The sequence below is a fragment of the Squalius cephalus genome (genome assembly GCF_949319135.1).
Source record: "Squalius cephalus genome assembly, chromosome: 3".
Lineage (NCBI taxonomy): Eukaryota > Metazoa > Chordata > Actinopteri > Cypriniformes > Leuciscidae > Squalius > Squalius cephalus.
In genome coordinates this window covers 22,684,651-22,705,269 of record NC_137124.1, presented here as the reverse complement: position 1 = coordinate 22,705,269, position 20,619 = coordinate 22,684,651, and the positions used below count along the sequence as shown (strand labels likewise).

Genomic DNA, 20,619 nt, shown 5'->3' with positions numbered 1-20,619 from the left:
CTAACAGGATTGTTACTAACAGTGGGAAGATTATAGGAAACGAATAAGGAAGTCTGTCAGTTTTATTTAGAGTGCCCCTATTATGCTATTTTAAAGCCTCCTAATTTTGTTTTAGAGCTCTCCTACAACAGGTTTACATGCATCATAAAATTCAAAAACAGTTTCATTTTCTCATTATATACATTGCACATAACCACATTTTTCAATGATTCTCAAACGACTCGATGGATGAATCAGTCTCTCTAAATCCCACTTTTCTGAGAGCCTTCTCTGCTCTGATTGGCCAGAAGGCACAGTCTGTTGTGACTGATATACCGCTTACAGTGCATGTCGGAAACTACACTTCCATTACCATAACTGAACATCAGCTATGTCCAGAGGCTTCCTAAACTCAGCGACTGAACTGTAAAGACATTTACGATGACATCGATTTTACCATATCAATCAGAGCGCGAGTCCGATGGTGAAACATTGGAAGAACTAGTTATTCAACCCAAACCTCCATCGCAAGGATGATAGCAGGACGTTTCTCAGTGATACGCTACTCAGTTTGTCGTACATTATGAGATGTTTCAACTGTAATTCCTCACCATCAGCATTAACAAGAGTATGTTCATCAACAAACCGATGTGTATATTTTAAATTTATTGCAGTGCACATGCAGAACTATATCAATAACGGTGCATAGGCTATGTTCACCCAGCACTAACGTGAATGAATGTAACAAATGTTTGTAAAACAAATCTTGCTCCATCCTTTATCTTTACTCAAAGTAGTAAGAACAACAGACAATCTGCATTAATACACAGTTTTAGGTAATAGTGGCTCACAGCTGATTAGCAGAAGTATTTCAGTGAGACAGTAATAACGTGAGTTAGCCGGTTAGTCAGAAACTTACACAATATAAAATACAAAACAAAGTATTTTGAACACCCGGTAGAAAATATATACATCAATAATTATTCATACAGGTTGTGATTCTGAGGAGCAAGCTGGTCCAAATAAACTGGGTAGAGAGCAAGAGCAAGCGTTCCACGTTGAACTTTTTACAGCCGTCAGTGAAATGACGTTTCGCGGGCGGACAGGGTACGTACAACATAGGCGGGCATTATGCAAATGTATCTTCTAGTGACGTAGAACTGTAAAGCAGTAGGATTCGAATGAAAACCGACTCGTATTGGTGGTTCAGAGTCGATTCTTTCTTTTGGCAGACAATAACTTTATTTATCATGCATTTATCTTTCGATTTTACAACTTTGTAGAACGTTCACATTCACAAACAGCTATATTACACACTGCATGAAAGGGAATATTTGAAAAAACATAATAGGGGCACTTTAACAGAAATGTCCTTAACTGTGCTCAATCTGTGCTCTTAGATAGTGACCATTTTTTGCACTCGGAGTTCTCTATTCTGCCCTCAGGCTCTCGCTACAGACTACCAAAGATGAAGAGCAATCAATACAAATATTCATTTGTCCCCTGTGCAATCAGATGTTTAAATATTCTGAATAGTAAACATTAGTATTTTAGATTTCTGTTGTAAGTTCTTATTTGTTTTATTTTATATTATGGTGTGTATTTTATGTCTACTACGCTGCATCCAAATTGCCCGCAAGGGAACTCAATAAAGTTGAATTGAACTGAACTTGACTGAAATCATTAGAGGTTCCCCTGAAAATATTTAGTTAGTTTACTAAATAGTAGATTATCATAAAGCAGCCTTTCTGACAAGCAGATAACTAACGGTTAACAACAAAAAGATAATCTGTTAGAAGCGTAAAACAGCCTTTGAAGAATCAACTAAACAGAATTCGGTTATATTTAGCTCATTGTATAAGTAGAATCATGCAGATATTGTTTTTTTCCACAATATTTTGCATTCATTAATAACAACTCTTTATCCACCTAACAAATGCAGATTGTACAGTATCTACCTATGGGTGGGAGGAAAATTTACCTAATAATAACCTTGCAAAGTTTAGCTACATATTATAATATATATTACTGTAATTAGTGTAATATTTACAAACATATAAATGCTTGGTGACAGATTTAGGGTCAACCATGGTTCTTAAAATATAAATACATTAATCTGTGGGCTAAAGAGTATAGCTTACAAAAAAAAAATATATATAAAAAGACAGATGCTATTTCTTTATGAAAATTTGAGATTGTTTTAAATAAAACATTTTAGTAGTGTCTATCTTGGTATCATTATTGAACAACATTTGCTGCAAAGGTTCTGAGGAAGTATTGCTACTTGTCAATCTAGTTTATCCACCTGTAGATTGTAAAAACTCCATAGAAAACTAATTGGCAGTGAGTTCACTTCAAACTAACTGGATATAAATATACTGAATGGTTGGTTAACATGTCTTGCACATTTTGACACATCAATTTGATAGTTTCTGCTGCATGATTCAATCAGTGCAGTCCACTTTCTGTTTGACAAGTTTAGAATCTCATTTTGTTTAAATAACCTCTCACTTTCACTGGAGTGTACTGATGTCCTTGCTGGGATTGGGAAAAGAAAGTGTTAGAAAGTGATTAAGAACATTATAAATACATACACTGCAAAATTACCAACTTGAGATACAATTGGTCCACTAACATTTATAACCTCAGCGAACACATGACTCAACAGTAAGGACCAAGGCCAGAGTTTAGGGTCAGTTGTCAGATTCTAGTAGGGCCAGTGTTGTATTGTCACAGATCATGTGGTCATTGATCACTGATAATTTTTTTTATGTCTTCCAAACCTTTTATCTGCCTTTCTGTGATGTACTGAACATTGTTGTTGCAAATTCTGCTAAATAAAAATGTGACCAAAAATCAAGGTTAACATACTGTGAAGTTTCTTTGAAAGCTGCAAATGAACTAAAAAAATGAAAATTCTGTCATAATTTACTCATCCTCATGTCATTCCAAACCTGTATTCCGTTCTTTTTTCTGCAGAACATAAAAGAAGATATTTTGAAGAATACTGGCAACTCATTTGGTTCCCATTGACTTCCATTATATGAGCAATAAATGCAAGTCAAAGGAGAAAGAAACGGTTTGGTTACCAGCATTCTTCAAAATATCTTCTTTCATGTTCCATGGAAGAAAGAAAGACATGCAGCTTTAGAACAACATGACAGTGAGTAAATGATGACAGAGATTTAATTTTGGCGTGAAATGTAACGAGTAAAAACCGAATGTAATTTTCAAATATATGTTTTTCTAACATATTTAATAATGTTACTAAAAATAACATTTATCTTTGACGGGGCCAGGAGGAAAAATTCTTATTGTTGAGTCCCGAAGTGCAAACAGCAAAGAAAGGCAACTGATGACTTACAGCAGCAACACAACAGAGAACAACATCATTAGTTTGAGCCCATTCTAATTTAAAGGCAGCTTCGTGATTCACAAAAACAACAAAAGGTTAATGGAGAGGTTTGACTTATAACCCTGTAAAGATTACTAGATACTAGTCTAAATATTCAGTCGCAAGCGTGGGCAACACGAAAAGCATATTTACAGTACAAACACATATTGAACACCCATGCACTCAAATACACATTTTACACCACTACAAGTTGACAATACTATCAGCCACCAACAAACATGTCCCTCTGAAATACATTTAAATGTGTCAAAACGGGTCTTTCACCTATTTGTGAACAACAAACAGACTTATAGAGCGTTATCAGGAAGTGGGAGAGGTGTTCTGGGCCATGCACAAAGTGGTTGGAACACCACGATTCATGACACACACAGATTCTGCAGGCGGTTTGTGCCGGCCCTGCCGGGAAGCCTCTACAGACATGAAAAAGAAGAGAGACAACAGACGAGTTATTACCCAGACACCTAGAAAACAAAGACGGGTGAAGAGGGTGCGTGATGACTTGCGAGCCAGCGCAGAGGAGAGATGGAAAGGGTCAGGAGAAGTAGGAAGAAGGGATGAAAGGAGAGCAGAGGGTGACGTTAATGCGGTCTGCTAGCAGGCACGTTCAGCAGGCGTAAGGCAGGCTTTAGCATCACACCTCATTGAGCAGAGTGTATGTTGACACCACTTGTTCAAAACTTCAGCTTGTTCACAGCATGCAGGTGTTTCACTGGTTCCTTCAAATGTTAATGGTTTAATTCATCAGCATGCTCATCAGTGCAGTCTGCCATGCTGCTCCACCTGGAGACACCCCCCCCCCCCCCCCTTTTCACTTGCATCAAAGACCTTCCAATCCAGCTCTTTGTGCCTGTCAACTTCAGGTCAACGAGAGTATTGGTACATCATCCAATGAAAGAAACATTCCACTGCAATCAATGAAAGAAAAACCCCAAGCACTCTAACAAGTTTCATACAAAATTTATTTCATGCTATGATTGTAGTCATGTTTTCCTGTTTTTCTATGCAGTTATTGTTGCATAACATAGTGCATGCATTTGTTTTCCCCCAAAGTTCTCAATTGCATACAATTCTCTTAAAGTGTAAATATACATCTGTCTTTTTTGCTTTTCTTTGTGTTTTAGTACCTAAAAGTAATGAGAGAAAATGTAAAACATCTCGACAGGATGCCGTTTTTCTTATTTTTGATGCTTTTTCTCCAAAAATAACACTGTCAAAAGTCTGCACTTGATATGTGAAATAAACAGTTGCGCACGACAGTTTTCCACAGGATCTATTCACTGATAATTATGACATGAAACAGAAAAATAACTCATTTTGCTCAGTTTTAGTTTTTTCTCTATAAGATCCAGAATCACAAGCATGCCAGACAGAAACAATGTTGAAAAGTGGAATTTACAATCTATCTCATGGCAGTAACCACTAGCGCCTCATTCAGAACGTGAGGTCAATGTGACCAGAGCTGAGTCATGTGGTTAGCAACAAAGACAGAATAACATGAAAGAAATCTGTTGCTGAAATAAAGAACATGGTCTCTGAAAATCTCATTATCCATGGCTACATGTCAATTCTGCAAAAGTCAAGAACTCTTGAAAGAAAATATTTGTTTTATACAGATATTCATAACAGATATAGATTATTTTCCTCTTTTTTTAATGCAACACCATGCAGCTCATGCTAAAATGAACAGGTAAGAGTCCACTACATCTGTCACTGCAGGTACTATCATTAGTATTATGATTATAAACTCATTTTGTTGGCTTTAAAGCCATCCATTCGTGTCACTCTGCAGTTGATGGTCCTTAAGGTCTTCCTTATAAAAGTCCTGGTCCATGAGATCAATCACACTGTCGGAATCTAAATCAAAAACGTTTGCCACTGCGTCGACTGGCAACATCCTCTATTGTGCTCTTTTTCCCTCTACATATACGTCCCTCCTTTGGATTCCAGCCTGAAATCCCTCTGGCCATTGTGGAGTCCAGCAAGGCTGGAGAAGGTTTTGAGATGCTGCTGCCTTCTCAGGTCACTTTAAGCACCTCTGACTGCATATACTTAACTAGGGCAGTGTCCTCTTTGCATGGATCTGCAGTAGAAAATACAGGGGAGGATGGGATTGCTCAGGGTCATCCAGCCATTGGGCCTTGTTTTCATTCAGCTCACAGAATGAGGAAATGGGCTGAGAAAATAAGACTTCCTTTTTTTTTCTGTATGGTAAAAACATTCATTTGGGTTGCTTTTGCAATCCAGGGCTAAAAAGTTTGGAGAAAGAGAGATGGACAGAAATGCACAGGGAGAATGAAAGAATTGCAAAGGAAGTAGAGACATTTGCCGTTGACAGAGGAGGAGAGAAAAAGGGAGTCCTGATACCTCCTACCTGGGGTCTCATTAAAGAGGTGATGAAGAAAGAAGGGAGCAAGACTCCAGAGCAAAGGGGAAGTACAGTAAAAATTAAATGGGGAAACTAAACAAAAAAGAAACCGATAGAGGATAGATTGTTTCGTCTTCCAGATGTCAGAAAGGGTTTTGAGCAAGAATATACTCAGATGGGAGAGGATTTAAATATTCATAGTAAAGCTAAAACAAATCATGATTTATATCATTTGAAGGGAGGTTTTGCCTCATTAGATCGCAGTCTTTCTATCAGAAGTTTCCAGTTCTAATGGTCCCTGGAAAAATAAAGAAAGGTTTACCTTCCTCATCCCAGTTCTTTTATTATGTCTAATAAACAAGAAATAAACACGTAACTAGGGAATCCTTAAAAATTTCCCTGAGATCTTTTGGAAGTTTTCTTTCTCTGATGGCTTTCTGTGAGTCAAGATTCTGTATGTAAAGACAAGAAACAAGCAAAGCGGACAGAAAAAGAGAGGAGGAGACAGCTCCAGAAGACAAGGACCAGAGAACAAGACAATCCAGACCAAAGCAAACACAGCAGAGAACAGAAGAGCAGCAGATCAGGAAGAAGACCCAGGGAGACAACTGTAACTATACCACTGCTCCATTTCTTAGAGAATGGAGGGGATTGGAGAATGGGACCTCCGCAGGAGAACAGGTGGGCCGCAGGACCGGGTGGACACCGATACTACCTCGGCCAGTGTTCGGGCCTTGCTGGTTATGGTGCCCAGGCTTTGGGACTTTTGATAACCTTGGTTTAGTGGAGAGAAATGTGCACATGGCAGTTGCTGAGACTCAAAGGTTTTGTCTTGACATCTTTCAGTTTGCTCCACACAATGTTTGCTGCTATGGGTCAGGTTTAAAGGGTTTAAGATTGCATGCAATCTCTGCGTGAGGGCATGCACAAAGATCGGCTGGTTAGTCTGGCATTAGAGTGAGCAAAGAAGGCTGTGGATTGCAAGGCAAAAGTTTTAAGTAGAATTTAGCAGTTTGCAGATTTGTTGATCTAGAAATTCAAATTAACTCATAAATTTGCAATTAAGGCAACTGAGAATCCAGTCCATTGATTTGTCAGGGTCAGACCCTCAGTTTCAGGCACTTTTCCATAGTTTAAATGATATCATTTTGAGTATATGCACAATGAAAAAGGAAAGTCTCTGCTTTCAAATGCTATAATTATAATTATTTAATGGTGGCTGTCATGAAAACTTTGTTTCTTTTCAAACTTGTTTTTCCAGAATTAGGACATTAATTCAAACATAAATGAAATAATTAAGACATCAGTAACATAAAAACATAATGCATTTATAACACATTGAATATATTTAATATATTTATGATTAAATTTTTCTAGCAAGCTACAGACCATGAATGAATTTCCTGAGGAAACTGTATCATCTGGTGACATGAATCGTTTTGTTGACATCTTAAAACATTTATTGGGCGATCACTTGAGAGATGATACTGATAAATTGTACTGTATCAAACCCTCTCTGATGTTCATTCATTTTTGCTTATTTTTTGTGCTACAACTAGTAGTAAAAAAGAAATTGTCAGTTTACGTGCATTCAGTAATTGTTTGAATTTTTTAATAAAATGTACATAATTTGAAAGCAGAAGCTTTTTTATTAAAAATAAAGATTTTTTTTGCTTATCACATTTCTCCACTAATGGCTCATTGCGACTTTTGACTCAAAATGAAAGAGGGTGTCTCATGTGTCAGTGGTGTATACATCATCTCATCATATTATTAGCCTTTGTGCAAAACCAAGTCTTCACTTTCTCATCCAATACCATACAGGCATCAGGACAGATTGCGGCAAGGACCGTAGGACTGTCCCAACACATGCACAACATATTGCTACAGAAAAAAACGGCACTCCGAAAAAGCACTACATGCACACACACACACACACACACACACATCTCTAAAAACACTCATAAACTTACACAAACACATATAAAACACAAAGACAAAGAAACATATTTGTTGGGAACAGTGTGTGTAGTTTTGCTTGGTGATGATCTTGTGGTGCTTTTGGCTGTAGGTGAGATCTGGAGTCAAACAGAGCATGCTCACACAGAGCAACATGTCATAAGACACAGACAGACAGCGTTACTGGTTAGAAAATGATCACATGACAAATTGGTGGGCGGTAGCAGGAAATTCTTTTGAATGTGATCAGAAATAGCAGGTTTATGTTGTCGTTGTAAGTGGTGTAATTGTTGTGGAAAGTTCGCTCTGTATGCGATCTTAAGTCTATGTATAAACTAGAACAGTGGTGTCAGATGATATGAAAACGTGTTGGTCTTAATATCTCTACATTTAGTGATGTTAATTGACAGCCTGTGAAGCTACATAGCATGTAGGGGCCTTTTATTTAACTAAGGCTGCTGTGAGCGGTTTGAACGCTATTGTGTAAGACAGCGAAACATGGATGGATATCAGGTGGTGACCCTGGCATGGCCGTCTTCTGGGCTGTGCGCCCAGCCTAGCTGCAGCAGTGGGTAACCCTGTGTGCCATGCGTCGGGCCGGCCGGCTCCGCCCCTGACCTCCCTGAGAACATTCCGGCTATGAGCCAATCGGGTAGCATAAGGAATACGGGAGAGAAGGAGAGATGGAAGGAGGTACAAACATAGAGACAGACCACAGGCATGTACAGTGGTGGAAGAAACAAGTAAAAAAACAAACAAACAACAAAGAAAAACAGAAAAAAGGGAGTATTAAGGTTGGCCCCAGAAGGCAGCTGTATGTGTGTTAATATGAGTTTGACGTAATGCAGCGTGGTGTGGGAAAAAAAAATTATTTACATTATGTTAAAAGAAGATTTGAAGAAATGTGGCTTGTGGAAGGATCTGAACGTGCAGGGAAGGAACTCTATTGGAAACTCCCTGTCTCATCTTATTTACATTTGAAAAATGTTGATAGTAGTATTTGAAATATAATAAAATAACTAATGAAAGTTAAACTTTAAAGGGGACCTATTATGCCCCTTTTACAAGATGTAAAATAAGTCTCTGATGTCCCCAGAATGTGTATGTGAAGTTTTAGCTCAACACACCCCAAAGATAATTTTTTATAGCATGTTAAAATTGCCACTTTTGTGTGTGTTCCTTTAAATGCAAATGAGCTGGTTTCAGACCCTTTTCTAGAAGAGGGCGGAGCTTCAAGAGCTCATGTAACAACAAAACAGGACAATCTCATGCACTAACAATGTCAGAAACTGTCAGAAACTGTAGAACAGGTAGTTTAGTTTAATTATGGTTATAACTTATGTTGTCATCTTGCTTTTATCCACTATTAGTACAAGCCTGTTGTAGCGGACCTGGTCCGAATAATTTTTTTAAAGTTTATTGTACATCACACAAAAGATGAAGCGTCCGTTTTCACTCCAGAAAATCATCGTAAGAGCTGAATAAAACACTGTACAAGAAGTACACATTAAAGTCTTATCCAAAAACTCTCTCTCTGCCTTGCATTATCATCAACATACACAGCGAATTACACAAAACTGCTAGTTACAATTAACAGTAACCAAATATATACAGATTGTATGGCTTTTCGGGGGGGAGTGCTTAATAAACCGGTAAACTTTATATCAGTAAAACAACTCCGATGAATTTTAATAAAGTGTGCACTCTCCCTTTCATTACTGTCGTGACCAGTATCGCTCCGAGGACTATAAGCTGGATCACGAACAGTTGGTACTGATCCATCCTTGAGTAATTACTTTTGTTTTGTTTTGTCCCTTTGAATTGAGCCTACGGCCTGGAGAAAATAGCAGACAGTGTACAACCCACTTAGGGTGGGTCTATGCTAATACGGCAGAGTCCGTCAACAGTCGTGGGCGTGGCCTGTGCAATGTGACATCTCTTTTCCCAGAATCTGCAAACAGCTTGTTCTGAGACTCTACTTGATTTATAGGGATAAAAAATAAAGGAGAGGGTGGATTTTAATCACTATAGGGTGGTTGTGTACACACACTGCCAACACAAATTTATGTTTAAACACCATTTAAAAGCGAATGCATACTAGGTCCCCTTTAAACAAAAGATGTGGTTTGTGAGGCCATATACTGTATGTAATGTCTTGTTCTGACTAAAATCTGAGATGGCTGAGGAAATGGCTGAGGAAATTTAAGTATAAATTTGGTCTTTTATTTCATTTGTGATAAAATAGCAGCTTTGCATCATTATAAACTGTCTGTTGTGGGCGCGCTCTGCTTGTCTGTATGCTTGGACTATCTTTATTTACTGTGTAATGCACCTGGTATATACATTTGTGTATGTGTGTGTTTGTGTGTGTGTGTGTGTGTGTGTGTGTGTGTGTGTGTATGTATATGTATGTATGTATGTATGTATGTGTGTGTGTGTGTGTGTGTGTGTGTGTGTGTGTGTGTGTGTGTGTGTGTGTGTGCGTGTGTGTGTGTGTGTGTGTCAGACAATAGCCTCACACAGAGGTTACATACCCTTCCTCACTCGGGTGCCCGTGTTTGTAGATCGTCTGCCGACGTTCAGCAGAAAACAAGGAGTGTCTCCCCGTGGCTCACTTGGGTTAAAGATATGGCCGTCCTCAGGAGAAAGGGTTTGGTCTATGTGGGGACAATCCTCATTGGCCAGCGCTGCTTTAGCTGCATCACCGTTCACTTTGGGATCTTCAAACACACAAGCACATGTAAGAAGAACATAGCAATGGCGATACATCAAGACTGATGCAACGAGGACGGGAGAGGGTTATGGGAAGCCCTGCTTGTGACATGGATGTAAATATATGTTATGAATGCTTGCATGTATTAATTTAATTTGTGGTTTAAATAAGGGACTATAAAGCATACTCATTCAACAACAAAAGCAATGTTAACCTGTTCTCCTGATTACAGTGTTTCATGAACTGATAAAATACATAGCTTAGAATAGATGCAGTTGTAAATCGTATTGTTTTGTATTGGATAAAAATGGCTGCTAAATCCATAAATTTAAATAATATAAATTGTATTCCACGTTTTTACCCATATATTTTTGTATGGGAATAAATTTAGCTGTGAATTAGTTAAAATACAAAAATCTCCTAAAAGCTTTAAGCCTACTGCAAAAACCTAACACCGTGTCCTAACCAGACGCGATGCGATAAGATTCCAGCGACAAATAATTTGTCTGTTCACACTAGACACCACGCGACTGCGAGATGCGTCAAAATCAATCAAAACCCACAGCCAATCAGAACAGCGTGTGGGCGGAGTCTCGCGGCGAGTGCACAGCACCAGAGAGTAATCTTGACAGCACTCGCAGTCGCAAGAAAATGGATAAGTAGGCTACATAATCAAATTCACAAATATTACACCATTTACAGCTACAAAGCTGGGAGCACCAAACTATATTCAAAGTCACATTACACGCTTTTAACATTAAATAAAGCACATAAACAATACCTGAGATTATCATTGCCACACTATGTGTTTGATGTTCCAGAAAAATAGAAACCGTTTCTAAAATAGAATCGTCTCGTGTCGCCGTCGCGGCTGGTTAGGACAAAAACTCCGATTAACATGGAAAAGATACCTTTTATCGCGCGTCTATGCGTCGCGTGTAGTTAGGACACGGTGTAAACCTCACTTGTTTTCAGCATATTACATTTGACCAAACAGCAGGGTGCAGCTCTGGTTTTGCTCCAAAAAAAGTGAGGGAGATGCATTGAATTATAGCCCCTAGCCACGGTGTAATATATAGAAACAGCTCATGGCAACCTGCCTTTTCACCTGTGAGCTCTCTGGCAGCCAGAAGCTTCTGCTCAGGCGATTTACGCCTCATCGATCAGACCTGTGAGAAGGCAGAGCATGCACTGCCAAAGCTCCTCAGAGGAAAGAGCGCTGTGAACTATCATTTCTCCCACCTGGATTTTCCATTGTATCTCTAACATTGATTGAAGCAGGCTCTTGCTAACATATTACTGTAAAAAAAAAAAAAAAGCATCTATCAGCAAGTACGGCAGGCTTCAATTTTACGGTTATTTAAATTGGACAGGAGTACTGTTGGTATATTAGGTTGGCTACATTTCATTATGGCCTATTGATAGATAGTACAACATGCATACCCTGTAGACACATACGCACTATGGTGTATATTACCACGGTGACTCAACATATTATTGATACCTACTTAATATAATTTATTTATCCAAAATATAAAATAAAAATTCTGTCATTTACCCACTGTCTTCCAAAGCCATACAAAAGTTTTGTGATGAACAAACTGAAGCTGAATTAACTGGAAAAATTCAAAAGAATGATTTGTTCAACAATTGGACATCATAATTTCTCATATAAACTCTGATGGTTGCACCAAGGAGTCTGTTCCTCACACAAATCTATCTTTAAGCTTCTGACATTAAGCCACTTTCATAATATTTTATGATAGGCCTACAGCCCCAGGTTTGTTTCATTTTCATTACAATGAAAAGAGCGGTCAGGATATTCTTCAAAACTAACTGAAGAAAGTCATACAGGTTTGGAATGACATGAGGGTGAGTAAACGATGACAGAATTAGTGAACAATCCCATTAATTGGTGTTTTAATTTTCTTTAGGTCATAGTCTTAAATAAAATCAAATATGAGGCTAAGCATGATTCAGGTCACATCTTGTCATTTGTAAGTTCAACTCTGCAACTGTGAATAGAGAATAGAAAATTCTAAGAAATTATGAGCTAACAGCACACAAATACTTAAAAGCACACACACACACACACACACACACACACAGGAAAAGTTGTGAAGTGATGCAAGCCTCTGTGATGGAGAAGATTCTGAAAACAAGGAGGAATGACGAGATGACTCATCTTTATGAATAGTCTGATGAACAGGCATTCCTCTCAGTCTCTCTACTGTTGTTTCTCTTTCACTTTAACACTGCAGGCAAAAAGTTTCTCTATGATGGCCATTTAAAAATTAATCAACAGTTATTGTATTCTAAGAAAAAAAATCACGCAATAATAAAGTCTCTATTTCATTATATTAATAGATATTTTATGAAGTGAGTGGTGACATGGCATTTACAGCTCAGGTGATTGCGTTTGTGAAGTTTAGTAATTTGCCTATACATAGCCTAGTATATAGTTTTAGAAGTATATAGTATATAGAAGAAATATCAGAAGTATAATTAAAAAAAAAAAAAAAATTGCTTACACACAATTTCTGAAACTATGGCTCCATTTCTTGAAACTCTACACACAAACCCACAAAACATGCACACAACATGCACAACATAAGACATCTCTTGCAAAAGCAAACAAAACTAATTTAACTCTTCTAAAAATGGTGTTTTTGTGTGGTAACTCTACACACAAACATCAAATGATTAGCCAGGTGTACAGCAGTTTGTCACACGTACAGGCACAAATACACTGTATATGCAGTATGTAAGCACAATTAATGAATGTTACAGTTAATGAATTGAACTGAATCAATACCGAAGTGACTTGAGATGAATAGAGACTATTGGTTTGTTAGAGCTGCTTTACAGCAGAATTTGTTTTGAATTTGTTACTATTGTGAAGCTGATGTGAAACAATCTATATTGTAGCTTGTATGCATATTCAGTATGTGACCCTGGATAACAAAACCAGTCAAAAGTAGCATGTGTATATTTGTGGTAATAGTCAACAATACATTGTATGGGTTAAAATTATCAATTTTTCTTTTATGCTAAAAATCATTAGGATATTAAGTAGAGATCATGTTCCATGAATATATTTTGTAAATTTCCTACCGTAAATATATAAAAAAAATATTTTTGTGAGTGAATGCAGCAAAATCGCGAACATAAATGGACAACTTTAAAGGCGATTTTCTCAATGTTGCACCCTCAGATTGCAGATTTTCAAATAGTTGTATCTCGGCCAAATATTGTCCTATCCTATCCTAATGGAAAGGTTATTTCAATTAAAAAAAATGTACCCATGTGAGTGGTTTTGTGGTCCATGGTCACATATATATATATATATATATATATATATATATATATATATATATACACACACACACACACTGAAAATGCATGCAAACCAAGTCAGAAAGTCAACTTTATTCGCCCACCGAGGTCATTCCAGGACCAGCCCCGGAGTCAACGCAGGCGGGTCAGTCCATCTCAGAGCCAGGAGTGGACCTGAACCTGATCAATCGGTGGTCCGTGGCTCCAATTCCCTCCCAAGTCCCCACCCTTGAGATATCATATTCTTCACCGGTCCCGTCCGGAAGTCTTCTCTCCATATCCCTGCCTGTTGTCCTCATCCCGTCTCCATCGCTGGTGACGGCCAGTCCCCTGGATCCGTCGGCACCACTGGTGTGGTCCAGCTCCTCGGCTCTGCCTCCGCTGCTCACTCTGTGCGGCTCATCCTCTGCGCCTCGGGCTTCCAGGCCCACACCGCCACCTCGTCCTGTCGCCCTCACCTCGATCCACCTGGTTCCTCACACTGTCAGCTCCACCATGGTCGGCAACTCCACCGACTCCTCCTCATCACCATCCGTCACCAGCTCCACGCCCTCCACCGAAGCCTCCGCCTCTTCTCAACATCCTGAACTTTCCCGTCATCACGCCGTGAGGTCGCGCCTTTTCGAGGGGGGCGTAATGTAACGATTACGTTCGTTCAGTCTGCACCTGTTCTTGTTAGTCCTAATTAGTTTAATCTTCCTCCACCTGTGCCTGTTTAGTTCCCTCATTCACCTTGTGTATTTGAAACTATACTCGCTGTTCTGTTCTATCCTTTGTCGGATATTGTTGAATGTCATGCTTGTCTGCATGTTTGTCACCAGTAAACTCTTTGTGAACTATATTCTATATTATTCTATAACTATATTATTTACTCCAATAGAGTGGCAAAGAAGGCACTATCTATTGCAGCTGACCCTAGTCATCCTTTTTCCTGCCAGTTTAAGCTACTTCCCTCAGGCCGTAGGTACTCCATGCCCAGATGCAGGTCAAATAGATTCAGAAACTCTCTTATCCCGTCTTCTATCTCGATTTTAAACAATTTGTCAGAACTGTTTTAAATGTATTTCTTTACTATTGTGCTTTAGAGACTGTGAGTATTCTATGTTATGCTGTCTTGTTGTATTGTTGTGTGTTGTGTCCTTGTGTTTATCTCCTGGCTGTACAAATAACTGCTCCACGGGGACAATAAAGTTACCTTGACCTTGATTCAGTCTTCAGTATCTTCCTTCATCGGCGATCCGTGTGTGTGTCGATATTTTCTGTTTCTACCTACAGTACACTGCATGTTTGAATGCTGATTACTGAACCTGTATGGTGTTTGGTGCTGCTATGCCTGACTTTGCTACCTATCGCAGTCACATTTGTGATGTCACAACACATGAATAGTCACAACACATGAATAATTTGTAACTAGTTAAAAATTTATGAAATGTATATAAGAATATAACAGTACCAAATGTACCATTAAAAGTAACTAAAATCTCTAAGGCTTTTGAGACATTTTGTTCAGCTGGTTAGTGTAGAAAATTCATCCAATAATGATTCTCAATTCAACATTGTCTCTTCTAAAAAAGTTTGTACAGTATGTGTGGTTAAACATAGCATACGAATACAGGATAAAAAACAAATCCAAAGACTTCTAGCTGCAGACTACATGTTATCTCCTCAAGCAGGAATCTCCTCAACTCTAATTCTGTGTGAATGAGAAGGACAGATCTGCTGTGGCCCTGCTGCACCTGCCCTATACTTCCTCGCTACTAACCATCAAATCCTTCTTTTTCTTCATCAATCCCCTCACTTTCTGCACGCTCCTCATTTTTATCCATTCATAAACCTCTATAATATGAATAACAGACATAAAGTTTAAGCATCAGTTCAGATCATTGGCCACACGCATACATAAAAAAAGTTTTATGTTGTTCAGTACACACAGTTCAGTTGTTTATGGATTTCTAGGAACAACTAAATTCTACAACCAAATTCAGTCTTGAAAGATTCATGTAGTGACAAGCAAATATACATACATAGCATCTTCTTTCCTACGGCTGTGAATGAATCCAATTAATAGCAACTATTCCTTGGAATACACAGGGGTGCTGAAATATACCGAACCCAAACTATATATTTATGATACATATGACAATATGTATATTATTTCAGATCTATGAATGACACAATTTACAGCAGCTCTTAAAATATCATTAGGCTGGATGTTAAGTGTGAGTGGAGCATTTTGAATAAAAAACAGGGCCAAAAGCATAATGATAATTACACAACTCATATTTCTCAAGAGACCTCAGATTTAGAAATAACTATACGACAGGGATGGATATAGGCACTGTCTATAAAGGACAGAGTGTTGACTCATCTCAAACAGTAATTCTCGCTGTGTGTGTGTGTGTGTGTGTGTGTGTGTGTGTGTGTGTGTGTGTGTGTGTGTGTGTGTGTGTGTGTGTGTGTGTGTGTGTGTGTGTGTGTGCGTGTGTGTGTGTGTGTGTGTGTGTCACAGAGCTGAGAGTGTTTGCTGTGTTTCTCTGCAACCGTGGCCAATTCAACAGATGCTTTCGCTCTATGTGCTGGTGATTCTTACGGTTCTCTGCCCAAAGTCAAATGGATGGAGCTGATAATCAAGGCCTTTGTGCCATCTGTAAACTCATTTACAAGAGAGAGAGAGAGAGAGAGGGAGAGAGAGAGGGAGAGAGGGAGAGAGAATAAAGGAAAGGAAGAACATCTAAAAATTGTTTTTATGTAGAGATTGTTTCATATTTTCAATCCAGTTGGCATGAAGACCAAAATTGAATTGGTTTCAATATGTATTATGTGTCTCACTCTCACCTTAAGTCTAAACAATACAAATGATGCAGATGAATCCCTAAAAAAAAAACTACCCGAGACATTTTATTTCTAAAATCCAGAGAGCCAATTAACAGTAGGTCATGCATTGATTTATACTGCCTTCATCCTCAGACCATACTGTGTGTGTTTTTGCAGTACCGTGTGAACGGCACAGGAGTCGTGCAAGGCGAGTGAATGACTGCAGCTCATTGCAGAGTGCGATTCCTATTGTGTGGTTACTTGGACACTGTTACCATAGCAACAGGCTCTAGTGCAGTGTAAAAATACAGAGAATGAAATAATAAAGAGATTGTGTGAAAACCCATCCTTTCACTTCATAACAAAGATTTGTCTTAAACTAACAGGACAGAATGATCACGTATGTAAAGACTGGAGGAAGGACTCTCCTAGTATAAATAACTGACATACTTGAGCTCTTAATAGTATCATTATTCATTGAGTGAGTTCTCAAAGTTAAGTGTTTGTCACAAACTCTCACAACAAAGATTTTTTTTCCTGAGGCCACTGATCCACCTTACATGCTAAAGCTAGAATGGCCATTCACTGACACTGCACCAATCCAGTGGTTTTCAAACAGGACTTCTCTCTTTTTTGAGTCCCTCACAAAGGGAATATATATATATATATATATATATATATATATATATATATATATATATATATATATATATATATATATATTAGATATATCATAATATTTGGGGGTCCTTGGCATCAGAAATCTTAAAACCTCACGGATTATTCCATGTAAAGCAGGGATGTAATTATGCCGTTTAGAAAAAGGGGAATCCCTCCAATCAGATTTATGAAGGAGTCACTCACAATTACTCTCAACAGATTAATAAGAGATTCTTTACCCAGTCTGATCAGACACAGCCAACAAGTCTATCTCTTCACTTCTCTTGTATAGCTATCCATACGATCTCTACATGAGTGGCTCAAATGAAGGCACTCACCACCACTCCCTCATGGTAAGAATGCTGTGGTTGGGAATATCTTATATGCTGGTCAGGCCCTCTTACTGTGTCACATTGATATGTGAGTGTGTGTGGCGGATAGGCAACATCGAATTCAGTTCTTATTTACTTATCTTATTTACAATTTTACAACAAAACTGAACTCAACATTAGGTAACATGGATACCAGTTGTGGACGAAGTACACAAATCAAGTACTTGAGTAAAAGTACAGATACTATTAAAATATTGTTCCAGAAAAAGTACTCATTTTTGGTTTACTTGAGTAAGGCCCCGATCACACCTAACGCGTTTTTCCGGTTCGAAAACGCGAGGTGCAGCCACTGATCTATATAGAATAGTCATTATATAGATCAGTGGGTGCAGCACTGCCCCATCACACAGAACGAGCAGTGCGCTGCGTTTTTTATGTTGCTAGGGTAACCACTGAAACAGCTGTCCTGTCAAATTAGCCTTTTATTAACTTTATTTACTTTTTGTTAACATTGTGGTAGTGACGGTTCGTGAAGTCGTTAAGCTCCTGGTAACCCGCGAGAGCATCACAAGTTTATCCTCCACCATCGCACTCTCCGGGTGTTCAAGCAACTGTAGCTTTCATCACTAAAACGGAAGGCCCGCCTCCATAAACAGCGCGCAGAACGCTCACTGCCATAGGAAACCAATTGAAAAAAGGCGCCTCTCACTGCAAAAAAACGCGTCAGGTGTGATCGGGACCTAAAAGTGCAAAAGTACTTGATTTTTTAATGTACTCAAGTATTAAAAGTAAAAAGTACTGATCGATGAACCATATATTTATTCTAGTCAGCACTGATAAGATGCATACAGTACATTGAAAATGTATTGCTAATAAGCAAATGTTTTATTTTACTGCATACACTTATTATAGGCTACACTATAATTCAAGTGTGCAAACTAGTGAAATAATATCAGGGTTGGGGAGTAACGGAATACATGTAACGGCGTTATGTAATCAGGATACAAAAATCCAGTAACTGTAATCCGTTACAGTTACGTCAAAAAACGTAGTAATCAGATTATAGTTACATTTTTAAAAAAGGGGGAATACTTTCAGGATTACAATGGTTTCATTTAAAACTAACTAAATAAGTATTTTGGTATAATAACACTATATTAAGCGCTGCTTGGATTACATTACTGAATAGGCCTACTTTTTTTAGGAAGTAATTTGTAACTGTAACGGAATACATTTTTAAAGTAACCCTCCCAAGCCTGAATAATATACAGACATCCCAAGTCTCCCGCATATTGATAGCGGCTCCCTGATGCCCGCAAATGAGGTAAAATCTCCCGGAATCTAGAGCGAGCGAGCAAGAGCGCACATGCGAGTTCCAAACCGTGTAGCACGCGCACGGCAGAGAGGGAGCGAGAGCGAGAGACCTTGCGCGTGTGTGCCTCATGAAGCGCATGTAAGCTAGAGACCATCCTGATTGGCCTGTTTCGGTAAATCAACCAATCAATTGTCACTGTGGGCGGGCTTTTATCTCTTCTCCCGAACTGAATTAATCAGTTCAGTGTATCTAGAAACAGGAGCACCATGGCAGAGGAAGGGTGCCACAAAAAACGAAAGTATAAGACACATTTTACGCCAGACTACACGAAAGTGTACACCTGTCTTTTAAGAGTAAAACATAATGACAGTCTTGCACGCTGTACAGTTTGTAACAGTGACTTCAGCATTGCCCATGGCGGGTTAAATGATTGTAAAAGACATGTTGAGGTGAGTTCAACAAGTTTCATTTCATGTGCATATTATTCAGGCCGGCTAGTTGCCAAGGCTACATGAAAACAACAAACTCCTGTTTAAAGTTCCAATGGAATATAAATAAAAGCAGTTTACATAAATAGTACATGCAGCTTATTTAAATAGTCAAAGTAATCTACATATTTTAACATAATTAACAAGTAATTGCATGGGCCTATAGAAGATATATATTATGCCTTTATATATATATATATATATATATATATATATATATATATATATAATTTTGTATTATTTTGTATTATTATTCTTTTTTTGGGGGGGTGGGGGGTGGTACCTCCCTGAAATGACTTTTTGCATATAGGATTTTTAAAATAGGGGGAAACAATTTTGTGCAAATATGTGGAGACAAAAAAATAAATAAAAATAATTACAGACGTCACATAGGGCAAAATGTGTTAACATTTAAAGAGGAATGCTATGCAAATAGCGGGGAAGATGTATGGATATTTAATTTGCATTATTTTATCTAAAATCACATACAGACAGTGACACACAAATGTCCACATTTAAGCATTTCAAAGCTTAAAAAAGCTTTGCCCTTTTACTGAAGACATATCATTTCATTGACAATAATCAATACTAAAATTCATAAGTAGCTTACTTTTTGCATATTCAAGCTCCGACGATATCCTTGTTCTTGGCTCATTTTGACCGGATCGTTGAATCAGTGAGCTTAACATTGACTCGAGAACAGCTGCAAATGGATCAGTCCAATTCGATTATTTGTGAACCAATTTAACGTTCATTGGAAAGAATGAACTCGTTCACAAATCGAACATCTCATCGCCTCAGTGGGGGAGGCGATTTCTTCAGTTCAAAAGGAATGAGACGTTTTTATGTAGTGGAGTAAAAAGTACAATATTAAGCTTTAAATGCAGAGAAGTAAAAGTGAAAGTTTCCCAAAATAAAAAATAGTCTGATAAAGTACAGATACTTGAAAAAAATGTCCTTATAATCAGTATCCATCAGTGGTGAACATTAACAAAGTATTTCTACTTTGCAAGTGTCCACCACTGATGGATACTGATTATAATGCTATGGTTTATTTTCTGTATATGCTGAACAAAAAAACATGTTACTCCACACCCTGTCCTCCTCTAAAAAGCTACAAACACAAATACAAATGTACAGATAAGAAAATAGCACTCAAATGCTAAAAGGTTATGCGCTGGGGAAAACACCTCTCAGGTGGACTGAACAGCACAAGCACCTGACAGGGAAGGCAACCCATGTG

At 38.2% G+C, this 20,619-nt stretch overlaps 1 protein-coding gene across 4 annotated transcripts in view; it reads right to left on the bottom strand.

Moving 5' to 3' along the window:
- Nucleotides 1-3,272: 3,272 nt before the first annotated feature.
- kcnc1a (potassium voltage-gated channel, Shaw-related subfamily, member 1a) overlaps nucleotides 3,273-20,619 on the bottom strand; it is a 40,100-nt gene continuing 22,753 nt past the window's right edge. Inside the window, exons 3-4 of one of the 4 annotated variants that reach the window (XM_079866631.1) lie at nucleotides 10,253-10,438; nucleotides 3,273-3,804 (exon numbers count right to left, since the gene is read on the bottom strand). In XM_079866631.1, the coding sequence (XP_079722757.1) occupies nucleotides 3,695-3,804; nucleotides 10,253-10,438 (296 nt within the window). In that variant the 3' untranslated portion in view covers nucleotides 3,273-3,694. Of the gene's footprint in view, nucleotides 3,805-4,307; nucleotides 8,356-10,252; nucleotides 10,439-20,619 lie in introns of those variants that run through there. The other 3 variants (XM_079866630.1, XM_079866629.1, XM_079866632.1) reach the window with 3 other exon arrangements.